The sequence below is a fragment of the Gadus chalcogrammus genome, chromosome 20, assembly GCF_026213295.1.
Source record: "Gadus chalcogrammus isolate NIFS_2021 chromosome 20, NIFS_Gcha_1.0, whole genome shotgun sequence".
NCBI classification, from domain to species: Eukaryota; Metazoa; Chordata; class Actinopteri; order Gadiformes; family Gadidae; genus Gadus; species Gadus chalcogrammus.
The window spans coordinates 2,853,572-2,876,703 of record NC_079431.1 but is presented as its reverse complement, the minus strand read 5'-3'; the positions used below and the strand labels follow the sequence as shown (position 1 = coordinate 2,876,703).

The following is a 23,132-nucleotide window of genomic DNA, read 5'->3' as shown; positions in this document are numbered from 1 at the left end:
TTTATTTTTAGATCTTTATTTATTTGACCATGCAGGTTTATTCTTTTTTACTAAACGTGGCATTGGTAACTTGTTTAGTGCTGCTTAGGTCATGTGACCAAAGTCCTGCCTCTTGAGTAACCTCTTGACATACTTCTCCCCTCTCCGGAGAGCTTTCTTCAAGTCATTTCCCCCTCACTGCGTCAACGTTCACTGATGGCGATTGAAGATTACAAACAATTCGTATTCGCTTTCTTAGCCGCCGTTTCTTTCGGTTTGATCTCTATCATATTTGTGTTGACCTGGGTACTCCACTACAGAGAAGGGTTGGCGTGGGATGGAGGAGCGTCTGAGTTCAACTGGCACCCGGTTCTGATCGTCGTGGGATTCGTGTTCCTGCAGGGAATAGGTACGCGAGTTTCCCGTAGGCTAAAGTTCACGAATGAGCAATGTCAACGCTTTTTCTTAGTTTTAGCTTGTGTATGCTAAATAACTCATACAATGACTTATGTGAAGTTTCAGTTGACGTTTTATATCTGGGTTACGATTTTCAAATGAAAACATTCGAAAGTGATAAACCTCCGACAGCGATAAATTGTTGCTTCTCTTTCTTCTGACAAATGTACTTATTGTAATTTGGTTTGGATAAAAGCGTCTGCTAAATGCCCTTAATGTAAATGTAAACCATTTGTAACACACACACACACACACACACACACACACACACACACACACACACACACACACACACACACACACACACACACACACACACACACACACACACACACACTTTTTGCTGTTAATGCTATAACATTCATTTGTTATGTGTGTGCTAATGTTGGATGTTTTTTCCTTTCAGCTATTATTGTGTACCGACTGCCATGGACTTGGAAATGCAGCAAACTGATCATGAAGTTTGCTCATGCAGGCCTTCATCTGCTGGCTTTCATACTGGCCGTTATCGCGTTTGTAGCAGTATTTGACTTTCATAATGCTGCCAAGATTCCAAACATGTACAGTCTGCACAGCTGGTTGGGACTCTCTGCTCTACTACTGTACTCCTTGCAGGTACCCACCATTTGACATGTTAAAATAAGCTAGTGGAACTGAGGGTTATCGTTAGTTAAATTAGACTCGAGTAAATTAGAGTTAAATAACTAAAGTATTGTAAAGCCTAGTGGCGTGTTTACGTGTTCCGTTATGCTGATACAATTCTGTCTGTGTGGGGAAACACTAACACAGCTGAAATTGCCAAGTGTAGGATATGGTTAAGTTTAGATATCAGGTTGATGCATAACTTTAGGTATTAAGTTAGAGTTGTTTCTGCCTTAGGTTAGAGATGGATAAGTCTGAGTATTAGGGTTAGAGGTGGATAAGTTGAGATATTGCATTTGAGATGTTAAGGTATCAGGTTAGAGATGGTGAAGTTTAGTTATTAGATTAGAGATGGTTAAGTTTAGGGATTAGGTTAGAGATGGGCTTTGCCTCTAGTGGTGAGTGCGCAAATGTCAGCTGTGGCGTTAAGTCTATCCCAAATTTGTGTGGCTTGTGTAAGAAATGCATGCTAAAATGCACTGCTTTCTTTTTTTACACCAGCTCGTTCTTGGAATAGGTCTATACCTCATCCCTGTTGCACCTGTGCAATGGAGAGCGGCGTTCATGCCCCTTCACGTCTACAGCGGGCTGTTCATCTTCACGGCCGTCATCGCCACAGCCCTCATGGGCCTCACGGAGAAACTCATCTTCGCCCTGTAAGGAACGCAACAAAAACAAAATGGAGGCTCTCCATCCAAACGTCCGTTTTATACACAAACATGAACGCAATGTTTAGAATAACAATGACTTGGGGATCTAAAGAAGAGCCCCAGTGGCTCATCCTGGGTAGAGCGTGTACCATTAAGGAAACGGTCCTGATCGCATCGACACGGGTTCGATTCCTGCCCGGGGTCCTTTGCTGCATTGTCCTCCCCTCTGATCTCCCATAGCTTCCTGTCAATCTCACTCTATCTTAAAGCACAACAAAAAAGGGAAATAACACCCTAGTAAAAAAAAAAAAAAAAGAATAACAATGACTTTTCATTTTCCTTTAAAGGAACAACCCAAAGTATAAGGACTCCCCCCCCGAGGGCACGTTCGTGAACGTCCTGGGACTCCTGCTCGTGGCGTTCGGGGCGCTCATCCTGTGGATCGCCACGCGACCCCACTGGAAGCGGCCCAGCGAGCAGGCCCTGCTCTCCCTGCTGTCCTCCTCCTCCGAGGACCCCGCCCAGGGCCCGGCGGGGGGCCCCGCGCCGCTCCGGCCCGCGGACGGGCTCGCAGGCGAGGGGGCCGAAGACCTGCGGAGGAGGAGTACCAAGCAAAGTGATATGGATGATTGAGAAGCGGCTCGGAAGTCGGTTCATTCACTGTGATTCACAACTGATGTATGATTGAGAAGTGGCTTGGAACCAATTAATTCAGTGATTCACAAGTGATTTGGAGGATTGAGAAGTGGCTTGGAACCAATTCATTCACTGTGATTCACAATTGATATGGAATGCTTGAGAAGTAGCTTTGAAGTCAGTTAATTCACTGAGAATCACCAGTGATATGGAATGCTTGAGAAGTAGCTTTGAAGTCAGTTCATTTACTGTGAATCACCAGTGATATGGATGATTGAGGAGTGGCTTAGAAGTCAGTTCATTCACTGTGATTCACAAGTGATATGTATGATTTAGAAGTGGCTTTGAAGTCAATTCATTCACTGTGATTCACAAGTGATTTGTATGATTTAGAAGTGGCTGTGAAGTCAATTCATTCACTGTGTTTCACAAGTGATTTGGATGAATGGGAATAGGTTTCGAAGTGACCCAAGCATTCACTGTGATTCCCAAGGCGTTACTACTGATTAAGATTCTGATTGTCTTGATACATGACTCATTCCTTGCAGTGGCAGGTTTCTTACAATGGGCCTTTGTTCCACTCTATGTAGGAACCCTACTTCTTAGTAGAACCTAGAATTATTTATTCTTATTTAGAAACAACTAACAAATATATATTGTAATATAGCTTATGCCATTTTCATGACTCATGCTATTTGAATATTCTAACTGAAAAGTTGTTTCCACTATTTTCCCAGAGTTTTTTTATAATATTTTTTTTACAATTAACATGTAATGTAAACAATAAAGTATTAGTTTTCTATTGAATCGCTCAGTATTTGCCATGGAAGGAGTATAGCAATTTCTCACACATTAAAATAAGCAAATTATTTATAGGCAACCCTGGATTTATGAACACACCACCTTTATTGTTAGATTCCATTTCAAATATATGTATATAATATAAGTATCATGTGGCTTAAGTCATTTAGATTAGATAGATACTGTAGCAGCAAGCATAAACCCAGAATGTATTATCTGGGAAGTTGAATTGTCTCCGCTGAGCCTCCGTAGCGACGCAATTGGCCACTTGGCTGTTTCAGGAAAAGGGACGCCGTTGTGTCAATTCACAAACCTAATCCAATTTCCAAAGGTTCGTTCATCATATTCAATATTTTCACATAAATTGTCTTCACACTAGCGATGTTACTGTCCGGTTAATGTCACTTAAGGGCGTCATCGTTCAAATAAGCAAAATTCACGCTTAGCTTAGCATAACAACACGGTCGTTAATAGCTTCGGGTCTCCCTGCTATGCAGCACTCTGCTCTATTGTTAATTAAAACATTCTGCCTAGCGCATTAATATTGCATTATGGTTCAGGTTGTTTGATTGGGATGAGTCTAGCTCTCAGGGCATAACATGTACAGTAACGTGTGAGCAGCAGCAGCGGCCTTGTCAGGTCGCTGCCCGGAACACCATCTCTGTTAAACACAATGGGGTTGGATTGTCACTAGGGAACAGCAGACATCCTCAATAACGTTACGTGTCACGTCTTCTTTAATAAAGCTGATGGTGTTACAGATCGTATGTTTGCATGTATGTTTGCGAGTGATCCACCACCGACGGCTGGGTGGGGCTCCAGCAGAGCCGCCTTGTGGACGCTTTGCTGTCAGCCATGGCGCTGTGATTGTGCATCATGACACGTTTTTTGTCCCCTATGATGTCATCGAGTGTAAATATAAGCTACAGGTGTAAGGCATTACACATCTCCTAATGATATGTCTTGGTAATCATTTTGCTAAGTGCAGTATGTAGTTGTATTTTATTTGGCTGCCTTGTGGACGCTGTGACTAATGCATCATGACACGTTTAATACATTTAGCCAGCATGAACTACACGTCAGATTTCTCACACACACACACACACACACACACACACACACACACACACACACACACACACACACACACACACACACACACACTGCATAAACACGTCCGGTACAAGCCACGTAAGCAGATATGACTGAGAGTGTCTCGTTCGTTAGACACCTATAGATGCAGAGCCTCAACGTCGGCTACTAATGCCAGTCATAGAATCTGTGCAACATCAGCGTGTGTGTGTGTGTGTGTGTGTGTGTGTGTGTGTGTGTGTGTGTGTGTGCGTGTGCGTGCGTGCGCGCGCGCGCGCGTTGTTCAGCACTCCGATTTGAACAAATGTTTGGACGCAAGAGTGTGTTTTAACCTCGTTAACATGTATGTAAATATTGTTTTACATGCAAACATTTCGTTAACATTATGCTTATCAATCACCTTTTTTTTATTTGTGTTCATGTTCAGTTCTGCCATCATGTCAGACAAAAGTGAGCTGAAAGCGGAGCTGGAAAGGAAGAAACGAAAGTTGGCTCAGATCCGGGAGGAGAAGAGAATCAAGGAGGAGGAGCGCAAGAAAGAGGTAGAGGAGCGATGTTTGGGAAACGCGTAAACGTCTGTTGCATTATACTACTGTTACTTATACTACTAGTATTAACGATAATACATCCATAAGACATTTAATGTAAAGATTGGCCTGTCGTTCAATTGTGAACGGAGGCCTACTGATTCTTGTACTGATAACCGCTTTGATCGAAGACAAATTGATGACCTTTCTATTGTCCATACTGAAGCTGTACTTTATGTAGTGTTACAATAACTACAAACTGCTATCGGTGTTGGAGTCAGCGGTGTACTACTCCCATCCCACATGAAATTTGTAATTGTACACTTTGGATTTGATGAAAATATATAATAATGCAAAGGCAGTAAGATTTACCAGCCAGCGGTTTCCATTCAGCTCTCTTATGTTACCATGGCGTCAGAGGGTGGGTGCTTCTCTACTCCAAGTAGGAACACCCACAGCCAAGCCGTTTGCATAGGAATTGTGGGTACTGTAGTTGGAACAGGACAGTCGCAGCTGGTGACTTGAGCTCAAAGAGACTCTCACTTCCTGTTCCAGGCGGACCTGAAGAAGGATGCCGCTCCGCAGACCGATGACACCGAGCTGGACAAGAAGAGGCGGGAGGCGGACGCCATCCTGCAAAGCATGGGCATCACCTCAGACGTGACCGCTGGTAGGTTCCCTGTTGAGGCTCGGACTGTCACTCACTGCAATAAATCACACATGTGGAATATCAATAAAATTAAAAGATTGCACCATTTTCTGCAATGAAGTGAAAGATTGAGGTGAATGTAAATATAAGCTACAGATGTTTGACATTTCATATCTCTTAATGATATGTCTTGGGAAAAAATATCTGTTACTACATGTATCTGTATTTTATTGGAAATATAATGACAGCTATTTATATTTAATGCATTTAAGCACCTGGAACGGTTGCAATGGCGTTTTACGGAACATTTATTGCCACGTATTTGTATCACATTATATAACTATTGAAGATAAAATAAGATAAAAAAGAACTACGCGTTGCTGCTTTAAAAGGCACAACCGATTGCTCCCAGCAGGTGGCAGTAGAGATCCACATACGAAAGGCTTCGAGTGTCTTTGTGAATGGATGGATGTTCAATTATAGGATATCAAAACGTTCAGCTATAGTCATGTTACAAATCTTTCTATCATATTTTTTATATTTATATGATCTCCCGAGTAATTTATGATTTCATAAGATGTAAAAAAAATACATATTTTGTAGGATATGTGTGGTAGTGATTATTTTTAATATTTAGATTTTTAGCATTATTGTCCTCCTCCTTTCCAAAAAAAGGTTAAATAAAACAACAGCAGTGGTTTCATTCCTAAAAAAGTGACGGTTTTCTGTTGTGGCTGTAGCCCTCTATCTGTAGTAAGAGACTCTCTCTCTCTCTCTGTCTGTTTCTCTCTCTCTCTCTCTCTCTCTCCTCCTCGTTCTCTCTCTCTCTCTCGCTTTGCATGCAGCTCCTGCTCATATGTCTCCAACTGCCAAATCAGTTGGCACGCCAAGTGAGGCTGGAAGCCAAGACTCGGACGGAGCCGTGGGACCCAGGTACACACGAACACGCTCACACGCTCACGCACACACCGCTAAAAGCATAATGGCAAAAATACTTTCCTCTCCCCCCCCCCCCCCCCCCCCTTGTTCCAAGCCTTTTGTTCACCGAGGACATTGCTGTGCTACGTGAGACGTAGAAATGATGGCAAAGCCTGACTGTCACATACATTAAGTTGTGCGGTGCGATAATAACCTCGGACCCACATGATCAAAAATGGCTAACAGTAGAACAACTCGCATTTGCGGCATCTCCGATTTGTACGTAATCCTTCTGGAGGCATTAAAATGGCCACACATGTTCTGGGCCTGACTATATAACAAAGAGGCTAATCATATCAACATGTTTCATGCTTCCTCAGTGAATAATCCCTGGTTTATGATGACATGTTTATTTAGTTTACACGGCCCTGACTGGAGCACAATGTGGAAGTAACAATAAAACAGTTGGAGGGCCCAGATATGCCTCCAGGACTTTTTAACCCCTAATTAGAGACCCTTCTCTGGGCTGAAACTTAACGCTCTCCCCCCGGTGTCCCACTAGTCTCTCTCTCTCTCTCTCTCTCTCTCTCTCTCTCTCTCTCTCTCTCTCTCTCTCTCTCTCTCTCTCTCTCTCTCTCTCTCTCTCTCTCTCTCTCTCTCTCTCTCTCTCTCTCTCTCTCTCTCTCTCTCTCTCTCTCTCTCTCTCTCTCTCCCAGTGTCCCACCACTCTCTCTCTCTCTCCCCCCCCCCCTTGCCTATGTGTTGGCTCACCAGCGTGGCCATTTCCCGCAAAGGTCTCCCAATCTCTCTCTCTCTCTCTCTCTCTCTCAGTCTCTGTCCTCCCCCCCAACCCACCCCTCTTCACGTATTTGCAAACCACGGAACATGTAATGTGATCTATGCTGAAAATGTGTGCTTAATGATGTCTGGCCAGCATGCCTTGTGTGTGGATTCTAACTGATTTGCTCTCCTGGTTTGGACCCATCCCTCCTCCTCTGTCCCTCTCTTTGTTTGTCTCTCTCTGTCTCTTTGTCTGTATGTCTCTCTCTCACCCTGTCTCTCAACTCTGTCTCTGTGTGTATCTCTCTCACCCGGTCTCTCTGTCGCTGTCTCTCTGTGTGTCTCTCTCGCTCTCTCACCCTCTCTCTCACCCTGTCTCTCTCTCTGTGTGTGTGTGTCTCTCTCGCTCTCTCACCCTGTCTCTGTGTGTGTGTGTGTGTGTGTGTGTGTGTCTGTCTCTCTCTCTCACCCTGTCTCTCTGTGTGTGTGTGTCTCTCTCTCACCCTGTCTCTGTGTGTGTGTGTGTGTGTGTGTGTGTGTGTGTCTCTCTCTCACCCTGTCTCTGTGTGTGTGTGTGTCTCTCTCACTAATGCCACCTTGCTGCACCGCGCCACTAACCCCCAGGACTCTGCACTGGGACTCAGATCCGTCCACCCTTCAACTGCACTCTGAGCTGGGGTACTGGACACTCTCTTCTCTCCTCTCCTGGTCATTCTCCTTTCTCTCAATTCTTAGCATGTTGACGTGTTTCTCGCACTCATTTCAATAAAGTAAAAACAGTAATAACGACCATAAACCTGTGATTAAACTGTGCATGAATGTGTTTGATTAATGAACTAATTCATTCTCGCATATTAGAATTAATATATTTGTAGATCCTTTTGGCCTCATGAGACCATGCAGATGTTGAAGTTTGTTTTTCACATGAATATCCGTCAGTCTTGACCGGGCTGCAATGATTTCCAAATATGATCGCGGCCTTATGCTGTTTAAAAAAAACAATCAGTGACTCTCTTGCCCTCGCCGAATCGGGTCGGAGGTCAAGCAAAAGCAAGCAAGAACGTATATCAAGCTTTTAACATTGTGATCCAGTCTATTTCACATAAAACTGTTCTGATTGCTACAATTTCCTCGGGTGCCGCCATTGTTTCTTTCACAATGGCGCCTGCGTCATTCCTTGTTCGGCCCAAACCGAAACCCCTGATTGGACGAATCCTTCATGGATTTCTAGGAAGAGAGGCTTTCAGCCAGCCCGAGGTCACACTGATCTACCGGAAGAACCGGAACATGAACTTGACTCTGAGATTTGGACGGTCTCACAAGGCTAACATCTTCAGTTTGGGGGGCTTAGGGGTTAATGGGGGTTCTACAGTGTGTATTAACGTTGCTAGGCCGTTAGCCTCTTGAACTCTCTTCCGGCGCTGCTTCCAGCGACAGGTGCTACTCCCGCTCTGCCTCTGTACCCGGTGTCCTCTTTGACAATGTGCTCCGGGGCGACCCTGTGATGATGTGGCCGAGCCGTGGTTGAGCTGTGTTGTGCTTCTAGGCGGGCGCCCCAAAAGATGGGCATGACCAAGATCACCCACGTGGACTTCCCCCCACGGGAGGTCGTGTCCTACACCAAGGAGACGCAGACCCCCGTGGTGACCCAGCAGAAACCAGGTGATGCTTGTGTGCGTGTGTGTGTGTGCGTGTGCGTGTGTGTGTGTGCGGTCTTGATCAGGGGGGGGGGGGGGGGGTCAACAGTGTTTGTTTGTGTTGGCCAATGTTTACGTAGCAGCTGTGTCTAGAGATTTGTGTTCATCATGTCAATGTATTTATTCTTATGTATCCAAAAGAATGAATCAGTATTTAACCTGACCGCTATGAAGCTACCCTCTCTGCAGGCATGATGGTTTCGCTCCTGCAAGAGCTGTTTGATCCTTTAAATGTAATTATTTAAACAGGTTTGCACTAGCCCATAGCATGCCACATCAGCCCATTTTATTAGGCTTTAATTAAGATTGGTTCTCCTGCACTGATCATTGAGTTGCCGTTTCAAGATAATAGTTTGTATTGTACAACGCAGGCCCTTAATTTCGAAGGCCTTTTTTGTAAGTGATTTTGCTGTAATTACTTTGCTGTGATTATGCCATGCTAATTGCATTGATTGGTCGGGAGACGACCACCGTTTCAAAGGGTAATCATTGTTTGACAATACCCGGTGAAAGCAATATGCCGCGTGGCGTAATTGCGCGTGTGCGCGCGCTCCCGCTCCCGCTCCCGCGGCCGCCCTCGTCGGCATTGTAAACACGCGGGCCGTCTTGAATGATCACACACGAGCTCAGCCCCTGGAAGTGGGCGAGGGATCCGGCCCCTCGGCCAAACGCAGAGATGAAAGCAAGGGGCCAAATTGCAGGGGGGGGGGGGGGGGGGGGGGGCTCGGGAAACTCGGTCAAAAGAAGAGATTAAAATCACTGACAGACAGGTCTCCACCCGGGTTCCCCCCCCCCCCCCCCCCCATCACCCACTGCCCCCCCCACCACCCACTCAGGATGAAGCCTGTCCTGCAATTAATGTGGAGGGAGGTTAAGGAGTGGAGGAGGCCGCGACAGGAAGGGGAGAGGAGATCCGAGGAGGGGGAGGGTAGGGGGAGGTGGGGGGGAGAGCGCCGTGCGTTCGTCTCCCACCCCCCCACCCCCCCCCCCCCCACCCCCACCCCCACACCCCACAAGAAAGCACGTCAATATGGATGTCATCTGCTGCGGTGCACCTTTCATGTGGTCGGCCTGCTTGTCCGAGGGAGAGTTTAGGATTGCATCTTCCTACGGCGTGGGGAACACATGTGCAGTAAAACACGCAGCAGCAGCAGTGGTGGTGGTGGTGGTGGCGGTGGTTGTTGTTGTTGTTATCCTCGGCAGTGCCGGAGGGAAGGTTAAGGTCTTTCCGTTGACATGTGCTCAAGGCCTGTTGCTGTTACTCGAGCGGTTACCCTCTAGTGGTTTTGAGTACCGTCGTCACCATGAGGAAACGACGGAGGGGATATCAGTGTACGTGATTCGACACGGAGGTCTCGACTGGTCTTGATCAAAGGGGCAGGTCATCACGCTGCTTGTAGAGAACGTTTTTGCTCTGGACCCAAGCCCTCTGGGGAAAGAGCAGTGTTTACCTTTCTGGCTTTGTAGTCCTTCACGTTTTGCTCCTCTTTATTTATTAGCCAAAAGTCACCTCTTTATCATCACACGCCATCCCACTGAAACCAAACGGGTCGGTCCGTTGAAGTGTCCTGTAGGGACCAGCGGGGGGGGGGGGGGGGGGGGGGGGCGTGTAGCACCGTGGACCTGGAGGAAGTCTGGACGTCCTCCTCCAAACCGGGGGAGCTGAGCCTCAGACGGCTGCAGGCCCAGTCTGCACCTTCTCTCAGCCAACCTGGAGTCACATGGGAGGAACCACCGGGGCCATGTCACCCTGCCGCCCCCCCCCCCCCCCCCCCCCCCCCCCCAGCGCCCGGTGTTAAACAAGGATGGATTGTGCCGCCCTGTGCACTGCCCGGGTCCTTCTCTCCCTCGCCCCTCTCTCTGCGCCGCTCTGTAATCATTTCATCAACTCCCTCGACTGGCGTGTCTTCTCCCTTCAGCGAGCAGCCACATAACAAAACACACTCAGTCACATTGTTCCCCTTCACGCCATCACTCCCGCCACTCGATGAGACGCCGTGCTCCACCCTCCAAACGCCACCCAACGCCAACGACCCCCCCCGCTGGCTCTCCTTCGCTGTACTTTACACCCCCCCCCCCCGGGCGCGTGTTTGATGTGCGGGGAGCCGCGGGTGCCTGGGCTCTGATTGAGCGGTTCGCGGCGTGGTCAAGAGGAGGTGCCGCCGTCGCCGTCGCGCTCTTGAAGGTCAGCGGGCGGCAGCCGCCGCCGCCGCCACGGCCGCGCACGAGAGGGGCGTGGCCACCGGCGCGATGACATTGCCAGAGTCGGGGCCGGACCGTACCACCGGGCTCGGGGGAAGGGTGACGCCGAAGTGGGTTATTTTATGTCATTGTAGTATTGTTTGTGCAGTGACGTACAGTGCAATCCGCCTGCAATCCGCACTTTAATTATTTATTTTTACACTGACTACAACATACCCCAGAGAAAAAACAGAATAGATTCCCCTGGCTGACTACAGGCCTGTGATTATTTTCTCAGTATTGATTCCCCGTTGCTGTATTCCCTTTGTTTTGGGTTCAGGCGTAAAAAAGAAAAGAAAAAGCGATTCCGCGTTTGGAACCCGGCTCTGAAGTATGCGGCGCGCGTTCTCCCGTCGGTCGCGCCGAGGCATCGGTGATCCCTCTTAAACAAGAGGCTGTAATTATGAGGAAAGATATCGGCGCGAGGGCTTGGAGAGCGGGCTGCGTGCATCGAGTGCATCGAGTGTGGCGCCCGGCGCTTTTTAAAAAGGCCTTGTCAGAAACGACGAGTGTACGCCGGAGCGTTTGAGTAAATTTAAAATTTAATTAAATTTGATTGTTTTAATCACTTAGGATTCAGAGGCAGGTCAAAACTTTCAATCACAAACGGGGCCTAATGGCCTCCTCGTTTGAAGCACCACTCTCTGAGCCTTCTTTTTTTCGGACACCTTTTTTTTTTTTCGCACTGGATGATCAGAGTTGTTAAATATCCATTGTTTCAGTGCTTTCGTGTAGCTCAACATATCAATTTGGACAAAAATGTCTCCCCTATCTCTCTTTTTGCCCAGCTCTGTATTTTTATAATCCCTTGCTTTGTTCAATCATCGTTTTCAGATTCTGAGCGACGATATTCTTTTATATTAAAAACCCGCGTGTCATTGTATTTGTGCATATTATGGTAACCCGCTACTCGTTTGGCTACCGCTACACATTTTGTGTTATGCTACAGCTACACTATTGTGCGACACGGGCCATGTTGTGTCCTGGGATTGCGTGTCTTTGTGTTGGTGGTCTGGGGGGGGGGGGTTCATGAGGAGGAGGAAGAAGGTGTTCAGTGAGGCGGTTAAGCTGGCTGTTTGCACACGGCGGCGGCAGTGGGTGGCTGCCGGCTCAGCGCGGCGTTTAGCATTTGGCCAGCGGCCTGGTCTCAGTGCTGTGTTGTTCTGTCCGCTCCACCTGCAACGGGGACCAAAGGTCAGCTGGTCGCTGAGCTTAAACATCAACCGGACGCACGCCCGTGTTTGCGTTTAATATATTGTCCATTAACAAAGACCAGCGTTTACACCGCCTGCACCCCTGGTCCCCCCCCCCCCCCACCCCCAAAAAAGCTTTTACATCTTAAGTGGTACCAAAGCCATAATTGGGCATGCTTTGAGAGGCAGTGTCAGCGTATAGGACATCAGTGATCCGGGTGAATTCTGTTAAATTTCCTCCCCACAGCAAAACCTCCCCCACCTCCACCATCCTCTTCCTCCTCCCTCCACGGGCCCCCCCCATGTGCTGGTAACCCCACAGCCCAGCAGGGTCACCTGGATCACTAGCTTTTTTCTCCAAATGGACATTTCGCCTGGCAGGTGCATTATACCCTTTATTTTCAGATTGTCTATCCGCGGCTAATGCGTGGCAGGTTGATTGCTCTGGCGGCCTGGCTGGGGCGCGGCTGACGAGAGCGTACGGGACCCGCTGAAAGACAGTGATTACTGTTTTCCTTTAAGCCTGATTGAGGCCCTTGAAAGGAAAGGATTTTAACCTTCCCCCGTTCGGCGCGGCCGCGTAGAGCTGTACGTCCCCGACGGCTCGTGTCATCAACGCGATTCTGTAAACTCATCAGAGTGAGCCGCCGCGCGGTTACCAACCCCCCCCCCCCCCCCCCCTCTCCCCCGAAAAACTCCATCAGAGAGGGTGGAGCAAGTAGAGAGCAACGAAAAAAAAAAAAAATCGCTTTATGGATAAAGTGACGGATGACATTATCATTTAGATGATCTGGGTGAAAGAGAGAGCTTGAATGCGCGCGTCGTCCCCGTCCCCATAAATTAACCATAACACTCTCCCCAGCCGCCGACAAAACCGTATTTCCCCGTTTATTCGATTCTGGTTTTTCGCCTCTCCGTCCGACGCTATACGTCGAAATGTCCTATAAGGCTATTTATAGCCCCGCCCCCCCCCCCCCCGCTCTGTAAAGCGTATTATTCCGAGCTTTCAGCCGCGCGGCTGCAGTTAGCCAGCTGGCCGGCGCACAAGCTGTATTTTCTGGTGGATTCTCTGAGGCTGAATAGCGGCCGGTCGGACCCCCCGTGCTGACGGTAATTGCAGGGGCCTGCCTTGTTGTTCGCGGGGAAGCTTGTCTTGGGGGCGGCCAGGCAGAAAGCCTCAGTTCCATCCTGGTAACACCTCCTAGGGGCGCTAAGACAATCACACACACACACACACACACACACACACACACACACACACAGGCGTTTACACACAGAGGCGTGCACGCGGGGCACACACGCATTCTCACACACGCGCGTTCTCGCATACACAGATGCACGCACATGTATACACGTACACATGTGTACACGTACACGTACTTAGACATGTATACACACATGCGCTCGCACACACACGCATGCAAACACACATCTATATACATGTACACGCACTCACACATGTAAACACATACAAAAACACACACACACACACACATGCAAGCACACATAGACGTACACGCATGCGTGCATGCATTCAGACACACACACACACACACACACACACACACACACACACACACACACACACACACACACACACACACACACACACACACACACACACACACACACACACACACACACACACACACACAGCCATCTGCTGGGAAAAGCGCTGCCACCTTGCAGTCAGCTGGACGGACCGACCCGGGGATGAGCTGGCCCGCCCGCCGGGGGGGGGGGGGTGTTGGTGCAGGTGCTCCTCAGCGTCCCCTCTGCCCCCCGTTTGCCCTCTTGGCCTTGGTCCCTCGATCGGGGGGGCAACTTGTTACTGGAACACGCAGGAGATGGCTACACTGACAACCTGCGCTGTCTGAATGCTGAAAGGCAGGGCGCTCATTAAGAGAGTAAAGAGAGAGAGGGAGGGTGGCGGGGCGGGGGGGGGAGGGGGTGTGAGTCTCTGTAACTAGTAGCCACCCGCTGTTTCGCCCCCAATGACAAACCCAGTCGGCTATAGAGGAGCGGATTCTTTCTGAAAGCCAACATTGTGTTGGAAAAAATCCAAACAAATGCTAAGGCAGAGATAGAAGAATGAGCCCACAGCCGTAATCGCCAGGTGAGGGAAGAAGACGACGAGACGGAGAAGAATGGCTTTCAGCACCGTCTGAATGACTCAAAGAAGTGAAACATCTATACAGTCCGGTCCACACACTAGAGTATCGACCGTTGAATCGACCCGTCGCAGAAAGCGATCGCACCCTTTTTTTCCTTTTCCTGTGTGATTTTACTCCACCCGTTATTTAGGATTTACTCCTAAAATGGAACCGCCGATTCGATCAGAAATTTTTCTTTTTGTGTTTCCTTGCGGAGGCTGGTCTGGAAGGCGAGTTTCCTGCTCTTGATTTAAGTTATAAGTGCCGTGCCCGGTCAAAACCGGGTCTGTTGGGAAACGGGGCGATGGCTTGGCCTGCCGTGACGCTGCTCTCACGCGAACCGCTCAGCCAAACCAAAAACCCTCATCCAAACAAGTTCCCACTCCAAGTTCCCACTCCAAGTTCCCACTTCCCACTTCCCACTCCACTTCTCACTTCCCACTTCCCACTTGGCCAGGGAAGTGGGAAGTGGATCAGACAAACGGTCCGAGAAATATGCAAAGGACCTTCATATCTACACAAACACACACACACACACACGGTCTCCTCGCTTTATAGGTCGATTAACAGGAGCCTTTATTTACTTTCTAGCTGAGGAAGAGGAAGAGGAAGAAGTGGCTCCAGTCGAACCAGCAGTTGAGACCCAGACGGAGAAGAACGACCAGCAGGAGGAAGACGAAGGTACAACGCCCGCTCGCGCTCGCTCCCTCAAAAACCTTGTTCATCTGCCGGTCTGTCGTCTGTCTGTGACTGACTGCTTGACCCCCCCCCCCCCCCCATCCCCACCCTAGTGTTAACCCACGAGCTGACGGAGGAGGAGAAGCAGCAGATCCTCCACTCGGAGGAGTTCATGACCTTCTTCGACCACAGCACTCGCATCGTGGAGAGGGCGCTGTCGGAGCACGTGGACGTGTTCTTCGACTACAGCGGCCGCGCCCTGGAGGAGAAGGAGGGGTAAGGGCCCGGCAGGGTTCAGAGGGGCGGGCTCACGGGGCTCAAGGTACCGGGTTCGATACCCCCGACGTCTGCGGCCGCCCTGGTCAAAAGACGGTTCCCTCCGTACTATCTGCCCCTTAACGACGTGTATCTGAATCAGTACACGAGTCCCGTTGGGATCAAAACCTCTTAAAGCTACATTTGTCTTTAATTAACCCTTTAATATTTTTTTAGTGTGAGGCGTGTGGTCACATGTTTACAGAACCAACGTCACACTCGCTCCTGATATAGGGTGGGGCCAATTGAGAACTACTGTTCTGGGAAAAAAGCATTTTTTAGAGGGTGAAGCAAAATGAGAGACACTGCCTCTCAAAGCATGCCAAATTATGGCTTTGGTACCACTTAAGATGTAAAAGCTTTTGTATCTCCCCCTAATTACCAAATTAAACAGTTTAGGTGATAAACACTTTGTGAGACCCAAATGGCTACATTATCAACTGAAAAGGTGTTTTGGGGTTTTATTTACATGTTGAAGGATTTTTGGGGGATTTAGTAAGTCTCTGATAAGGGTGTATTATTCATTTCTTTGTGTTTTTCTGCTCCTTTCAGGGAAATCCAGGCTGGAGCAAAGCTGTCCTTGAACAGGCAGTTCATGGACGAACGCTGGTCCAAACACCGTGTGGTCACCTGTCTGGACTGGTCCGCTCAGGTGAACACACACACACACACACACACACACACACACACACACACACACACACACACACACACACACACACACACACACACACACACACACACACACACACACACACACACACACACACACACACACACACACACACACACCTCTCTACATTGTCCGCCGAGTCATGTCTGTAGATTATAATATTTATATCCATTATTACAATCAAAATGTCGCTACACAAACGTTAGCCTTTCTCCGTAGCCTAGCCCCGCTAGGCTACGTCCCCAACAGCCGTATAAACAGGGCGGCACAGCCCCAGCTCTCCGATTGGCTGTCGGGGTGGGGGGGCAGTTATTCTTTATGGTTCCACGGCCCGGGATGTGACGTGATTGGCTCTCGGCCCCCTGGTCTCCGGGGGACGCTAACGTATGTCACGCATAACTTGTCACTTAGTCACCGGGCCGTAATGATCCGTTTCCTCCTGCGTCTGTGTTCATTTACCACGGCGGTCCCCGAGCGCTTGTGACAGTGATGGAACACCGGGTACCCGGCCCGGCAGCCACCGGGTCGCCCACAGGCCTTCCCACGCAGGCCTTCCCTCGCGGGCCGTACCGGGGTCTGAACTGTAAGAGTGACAGCAGGGGTTAGGGCTAGTGTACATCTGGCCGGTTGTGTTTTCTATAGAGGGTGCCCTGACTCTAGAGCTGCTTCTGCACTCCCTCCTGACACAGACACACACACACACACACACGCACACACACGCACACGCACATGCACACACACACACACACACGCACACGCACATGCACACACACACACACACACACACACACACACACACACGCATATACACACGCATATACACACGCATTCACACACACGCATATACAGACGCACACACACGTATGCACGCACCGGGGGCTTTGCCTTCATGAGGCTGGGGTACCCCCGCCGTCTGAAACCCTTACCCCCCCCCCCCCCCCCCCCGGTGCCTCCGCAAGCCCTCCTAACGAACTGTACTCCGTGTGGCTCCTGGGGAAGTTATCACGGAGTGAACGCAGATGGGATTTAAACAAATGTTTTGGGAGCGGATCGCTCTGTAGGGTCTGACGGAACATAAATCTCCGGGAGGAAGTAGTAGGAGTGGGTGGTGGTTGGGGGGGGGGGGGGGTGGTGGTGGTGGGTGGTGGGGTGACGTGTTTCTTCTGCAGAGTGGCAGAGAGGGCAGCCCAGGCCCTACTCAAGGAGCCCCATACTGGGAGGGGGGGGGAGTGTGTGTGTGTGTCCTGATCACATTAATGTGTGAGTGTGTGGATCCTCATCACATTAATGTGTGTGTGTGTGTGTGTGTGTGGGTCCTCATCACATTAATGTGTGTGTGTGTGTTTGTGTGTGTGTGTGTGTGTGTGTCCAGTACCCAGAGCTGCTGCTGGCGTCGTACAACAACAACGAGGAGGCGCCCCACGAGCCGGACGGTGTGGCGCTGGTGTGGAACATGAAGTACAAGAAGAACACGCCCGAGTACGTGTTCCACTGCCAGGTCGGTTCCACGCTCCTCTCTGTTCTCCTCTCTGTTCTCCTCCCTGTTCTCCTCCCTGTTCTCCTCCCTGTTCTCCTCCCTGCTCTCCTCCCTGTTCTCTTCCCTGTTCTCCTCCCCCCTTTACTCTCTGTTCTCCTCTCCCTGTTCTCTCTCCTCTCCTCTCTGTTCTTTGTCCTCTCCCCCGTCTCCTCTCTGTTCACCCCTCTCCTCTCTGTTGCCCCCCTCCTGCCACTAGGGGGCGACCTCCAGAGACACACGTGCAGTGTCTCCAACACCCCCCCCCATAAAGCTTGTCACCTCCCCTGCCCTCCCGCCGCCTGGAGTCATTCTCCATGAGGCCACCAGCCTGGAGTCCACTTGAGTCGAGTGTCTTTACCTCATCCCACCAACAAGTGTTTGTTGAGCCCGCAGCACACGAGCGTGTCGGGAACTCTGTTTTGCGTCGTGCCACCAATAGGAACACAGATCCATGCGATCGTGTTTTTGGGCTTCAGCCACTGGTGGAAGACCCCCAGAGGGTGGTGTGTGTGTGTGTGTGGGGGGGGGAGGTGCAGGGACTAGCTTGCTGAGATCTCAACAGGGCTTCAGTAGGATGGATTCAGCGGGACCAGACCCCGTATCATACGCTGCAGACAAGGGGCCTGTGTTCAGCCAGCAGAGGGGGGGCGAGGTGGGGCTGGGCGGCCTCGTTATGTGGGGGGCTGGCTTGGTCTGCCCTGGGGGGCTGAGGGGTGGGGGGGGGGGGTACACCAGGACACGTTGAGTAGAACCACATGTCGGCGCCTCGCAGAGCGGATGTGGACGTGGGGAACAGAATGAAAAGGAACAAAAAAGTCCCCAAACAGAAGTGTGAAGGCATTACCTCACTGAGTGACTGTAACCTAGTCCTACGACAGAGTCCTACAACTGTATAACATAACCCTTTAACATAGTCCTATAACATAATCCTATAACTGTAGAACAGACTCCTACAACAGAGTCCTATAGCTGTATAACATAAACCTTTAACAGACTCCTACAACAGAGTCCTATAGCTGTATAACATAAACCTTTAACATAGTCCTACAACAGAGTCCTATAGCTGTATAACATAAACCTTTAACATAGTCCTACAACAGAGTCCTATAGCTGTATAACATAAACCTTTAACATAGTCCTACAACAGAGTCCTATAGCTGTATAACATAAACCTTTAACATAGCCCTATAACATAATCCTATAACTGTAGAACAGACTCCTACAACAGAGTCCTACAACGGTATAACATAATGCGAGAGTGTTGATATGTGCATATTGATATGCTACGCGCCGCACGTAGCATATGAACTAGCGCCGCCCAGCTCTGGTGTTACCAGACTGTGTTCCTTCCGCGTCAGTGTTATAACGGGGGGGGGGGGGGGGGTTCCAGCCGGCTGTACCCCACACAGGGCGGCCCGCTCTGGTCGATGTGCCCTCCCCGTGCTCTTCATGTGTCGGGCGTGGTGTGTTTCCGTCTCCCAGTCCGCGGTGATGTCTGCGGCCTACGCCAAGTTCCACCCCAACGTGGTGGTGGGCGGGACCTACTCGGGGCAGATCGTCCTCTGGGACAACCGGAGCAACAAGAGGACCCCCGTGCAGCGCACCCCCCTGTCAGCGGCCGCGCACACGGTACGGCAACACGCACACAAACACACATGAACACGCACACACGGTACGGTGACACGCACACACTAGAACACACACACACGGTACGGCGACATGCACACACTAGAACACACACACACGGTACGGCGACACGCACACGCTAGAACACACACACCCGGTACGGCGACACGCACACACTAGAACACACACACACGGTACGGCGACACGCACACGCTAGAACACACACACACGGTACGGTGACACACGTACACACTGTATGGTCACACACACACACACACACACACACACACACACACACACACACACACACACACACACACACACACACACACACACACACACACACACACACACACACACACACACACACACACACACACACACACACACACACACTCACACACACGGTATGGTGACACACACACATGGTATGCTGACACACACACATACGACACACATACATGGTACGGTGACACATGCACACATACACATGTTTATGACTTTTCCCCTCCCCCTTGGTCTCTCTCCCCCCCTCTCGCTCCCTCTCCCCCTCTCTCCCCCCTCCCCCTCCCTCCCCCCCACAGCACCCAGTGTACTGTGTGAACGTGGTGGGCACCCAGAACGCCCACAACCTGATCAGCATCTCCACGGACGGAAAGATGTGTTCCTGGAGCCTGGACATGCTCTCACAGCCCCAGGTGACCCCGCGATGAGCTCCTGCTCTCCCCCTTCTCCCCCTTCTCCCCCATCTCCCCCCCCCCCCCCCCCCCCCCCCCCCCCCCCCCCCCAACATGTGCTTTCAGCGGTCGGAATCTCTTCCCAAGCCCACTTCCAACCTCTTAGCTCTGAGACAATTTCATGATAAAAAAAAAGTAGAATATTGATTGCAGTATGTGCAAAAGTGTGCACAGGAAACGCATATGTTGCACTTCCTGCTGAATCCCTGCCCTCACGGCTGTTTGTCATGCACAAGAGAACTTCATGCTAATAGCTCGAAGGCACGTAGCTCGGAGATGACGTGTTTTCCATTCCGTCGTTCCACCTCCGCCCGTTAAAGAACGCAGCACAGCACCGCACCTGTTTGTGACGTTCTCTGCCTGTGTAGTGAATTCGCTTTTCACGTGATGGTATTGGATCGGCACATAGCCTTGGGCGTGTTCGCACGATACCCGATCAGCACCAGTACTGGAGGAATCTCCGACACTTGTATCGGTATCGGAACAACACCGCACAACACGACGCCGGCAATCGCACGATGCGTTCCCAGACGTGTCGTGACTCGATGCCTGGCCTTGGCGTTTGTCGCGGCGTGCGCCCTGGCGCGCTGTGGCCGTCGTCCCGTCCTCAACGCGTCTCTCCCCCCCGGTCTCCAGGACAGCATGGAGTTGGTGTACAAGCAGTCCAAGGCCGTGGCCGTCACCTCCATGTCGTTCCCCCTCGCCGACGTCAACAACTTCGTGGTGGGCAGCGAGGACGGCTCCGTCTACATGGCGTGCCGTCATGGAAGGTGGGTTCAGCCGACGCCCCCCCCCCCCCCCCCCCCCCCCCCCCCTACCCTCACGCTAACCGCACCCTCCCACCATCTCGTCACCCCTCACCCAGGAGTCTCCCCCGCACAGACGCAAGCCAGGAAACTTTAGTGTGTCTGTGTGTGTGTGTGTGTTGATGCCTGTTTGTGTGTGTTAATGCCTGTGTGTGTGTGTGTCTGTGTGCATTAATGGCTGTGTGTGTGTGTGCGCGTTAATGTGTGTGTGTTTGCGTGCCTGTGTGTACGTGCTATATAAACACAGCCCACCGACTTCCTGGCGTAAAGCAAACTCCACACTTGATCCGCCGTGTGCGTGGAGGTGAGCCTTCCTGTGTTTCCTCTGGACCTGTGGGTTGTGTTTGGAGGCACACACACGCGTAAACACACCGCCCGCCGCCAGGGCCCACGCGGTGCGGCCCCGCCTCCCGTCCGTCCCTCACCCCGTGCTCTCTAGGAGTGTTTGATGACTTTGTTTACAGTCGTTGGTCCCGAAACAGACCGAGGACTGAGCTGTCTGCGCCACAAAGCTCTCCTTGAATTAGCACCAGGGTAAGGTCTCCCAGATGAGAGGGAGGGAGGGGGGGGAGGGAGAGAACGAGAAGAGGGAAAGAGGGAGAGAGGGGGAGAAAGAGAGAAGGGTAGGAAGAGAGGGAGGGAGGAAGAGAGCGAGAAGAGGGAGAGAGAGAGAGGGGTGTAAAGAGAGAGGGAGGGAGAGAGCAAGGAGAGGGAGAAGAGAGAGGAAGAGAAGGGGAGGGAGAGAGAGAGAGAGAGGGAGGGAGAAAGAGAGGGAGGGAGGAAGAGAATGAGAAGAGGGAGAGAGAGAGGGGGGGAAAGAGAGAGGGAGGGAGAGAGCAAGGAGAGGGAGCGAGGGGGGGAAGGAGAGAGGGGGGGGAAAGAGAGGGAGAGAGAGGGAGGGAGGGAGAGCCCTTATCATCCTGTAGTAGTAGTAGTAGTACTCCTGGAGGCCGTTGACGGGGGGTTAGTCAGCAGGGTTTTATTCCCACCCATCTGAATCTCGTCTGTAATTGGGAGCGGGATGATGGCTTTCCACCTCATTTCCAGCGCTATGACACTCTCATCCCAGTTAATAATGCATAAGCATCACTCATGCTGAGTATTTACCTCTCTGCGTAATTATGGGAGCGCGCCGTCGCTCCCGGCTCCCAAACGCGCTGCAGAGCGGCGGGCTCCCCACGTCCTGCCCGCTCTCTCGCCATACCAGTTAGGATCAATTACGTGAATACATTAACAGACAGGTACCTCCCTCATCTCTCCCACCTCTCTCCTCTCCTCTCCTCTCCTCTCCTCCCCTCTTCTCTCCTCCCCTCCCCTCTCCTCTCCTCTTCTCTTCTCCTCCCCTCTCCTCTCCTCCTCTCGTCTCCTCTCCTCTCCTCTCCTCTCCTCTCCTCCCCTCTCCTCCCCTCCCCTCTCCTCTCCTCTCCTCTTCTCTCCTCCCCTCCCCTCTCCTCTCCTCTACTCTTCTCCTCCCCTCTCCTCTCCTCCTCTCCTCTCCTCTCCTCTCCTCTCCTCTCCTCTCCTCTCCTCTTCTCCTCCCCTCTCCTCCCCTATCCCGTCTCCTAATGCGGCGATACATGGCTAAGTGACATCATTCCAATATGTGAATGATCTGTAATAGATTGTGTTGCCGGTGGCTCACTTCACCGCAGCGTCGACTCGGTCCCTCTCAGGCTGAGGGTGCTACAGCTCAGCTACAGCTCAGCTACAGCTCAGCTACAGCTCAGCTACAGCTCAGCTACAGCTCAGCTACTGCTCAGCTCACGGCCCCAGGCCTGACGGGCATCACAGGGTTACCGTAGGCAACGGGACACGCGCAGTGAGTGGACGTTCAGAGGAGTCACCGGTGTCTCCTCTCTCCCCCCCCGCGTGGCGAGCAGCAAGGCGGGCATCAGCGAGATGCTGGAGGGCCACCAGGGGCCCATCACGGGGATCCACTGCCACACCGCAGCGGGGCCCCTGGACTTCTCCCACCTCTTCGTCACCTCCTCCTTCGACTGGACCGTCAAGCTGTGGAGCACCAAGGTACCGCCGCCGCCGCCGCCGCCACGTTCTCCCATGATGCAACGGGTGTATTGGGTGGTGCTGTCCGAAATAGATGAACATCTTGCACACATTTTAATATCTTTTAATCGATGTTGCAGAGTAACCGGCCGCTGTACTCGTTCGAGGACAACTCGGACTACGTGTACGACGTGATGTGGTCGCCCGCCCACCCGGCGCTGTTCGCCTGCGTGGACGGCGTGGGACACCTGGACCTGTGGAACCTCAACAGCGACACGGAGGTACGGCCGCCGATCTGCCGCCGATCCGCTGCACTGGCAACTCTGTGCCCCCAAACTGTAGTAGCCTAATGACCCACGTCAC

The 23,132-nt window shown here is 51.1% G+C and overlaps 2 protein-coding genes across 2 annotated transcripts; both read left to right on the top strand.

Moving 5' to 3' along the window:
* The first annotated feature begins 101 nt into the window (after positions 1–101).
* LOC130372974 (plasma membrane ascorbate-dependent reductase CYBRD1) lies at positions 102–3,264 on the top strand. Its single transcript, XM_056579155.1, has 4 exons — positions 102–388; positions 842–1,050; positions 1,579–1,733; positions 2,075–3,264. Exons 1-4 carry the CDS (start codon positions 196–198, stop codon positions 2,358–2,360), a joined length of 843 nt encoding a protein of 280 aa, XP_056435130.1. The 5' UTR covers positions 102–195; the 3' UTR covers positions 2,361–3,264.
* Positions 3,265–3,385: 121 nt separating this feature from the next.
* On the top strand, positions 3,386–23,119 carry dync1i2a (dynein, cytoplasmic 1, intermediate chain 2a). The gene is made up of 15 exons (XM_056580333.1): positions 3,386–3,495; positions 4,684–4,798; positions 5,339–5,453; positions 6,278–6,365; positions 7,755–7,808; positions 8,677–8,792; positions 15,006–15,095; positions 15,206–15,368; positions 15,960–16,059; positions 17,453–17,578; positions 19,079–19,225; positions 19,807–19,920; positions 20,596–20,729; positions 22,646–22,790; positions 22,910–23,119. The coding sequence occupies exons 2-15, from the start codon at positions 4,694–4,696 to the stop codon at positions 23,117–23,119; spliced, it is 1,707 nt and encodes a 568-aa protein (XP_056436308.1). The 5' UTR covers positions 3,386–3,495; positions 4,684–4,693.
* The last annotated feature ends 13 nt before the right edge of the window (positions 23,120–23,132 follow it).

Coding starts and splice junctions, on each gene's coding strand:
- dync1i2a (XM_056580333.1), top strand. CDS start 4,694: ATGTCAGACAAAAGTGAGCTGAAAGCGGAGCTGGAAAGGAAGAAACGA. Junction 5,454..6,277: donor CACCTCAGACGTGACCGCTG/GTAGGTTCCCTG, acceptor CTTTGCATGCAG/CTCCTGCTCATATGTCTCCA. Junction 20,730..22,645: donor ATGGCGTGCCGTCATGGAAG/GTGGGTTCAGCC, acceptor CGTGGCGAGCAG/CAAGGCGGGCATCAGCGAGA.
- LOC130372974 (XM_056579155.1), top strand. CDS start 196: ATGGCGATTGAAGATTACAAACAATTCGTATTCGCTTTCTTAGCCGCC. Junction 389..841: donor CGTGTTCCTGCAGGGAATAG/GTACGCGAGTTT, acceptor TTTTCCTTTCAG/CTATTATTGTGTACCGACTG. Junction 1,734..2,074: donor GAGAAACTCATCTTCGCCCT/GTAAGGAACGCA, acceptor TTTCCTTTAAAG/GAACAACCCAAAGTATAAGG.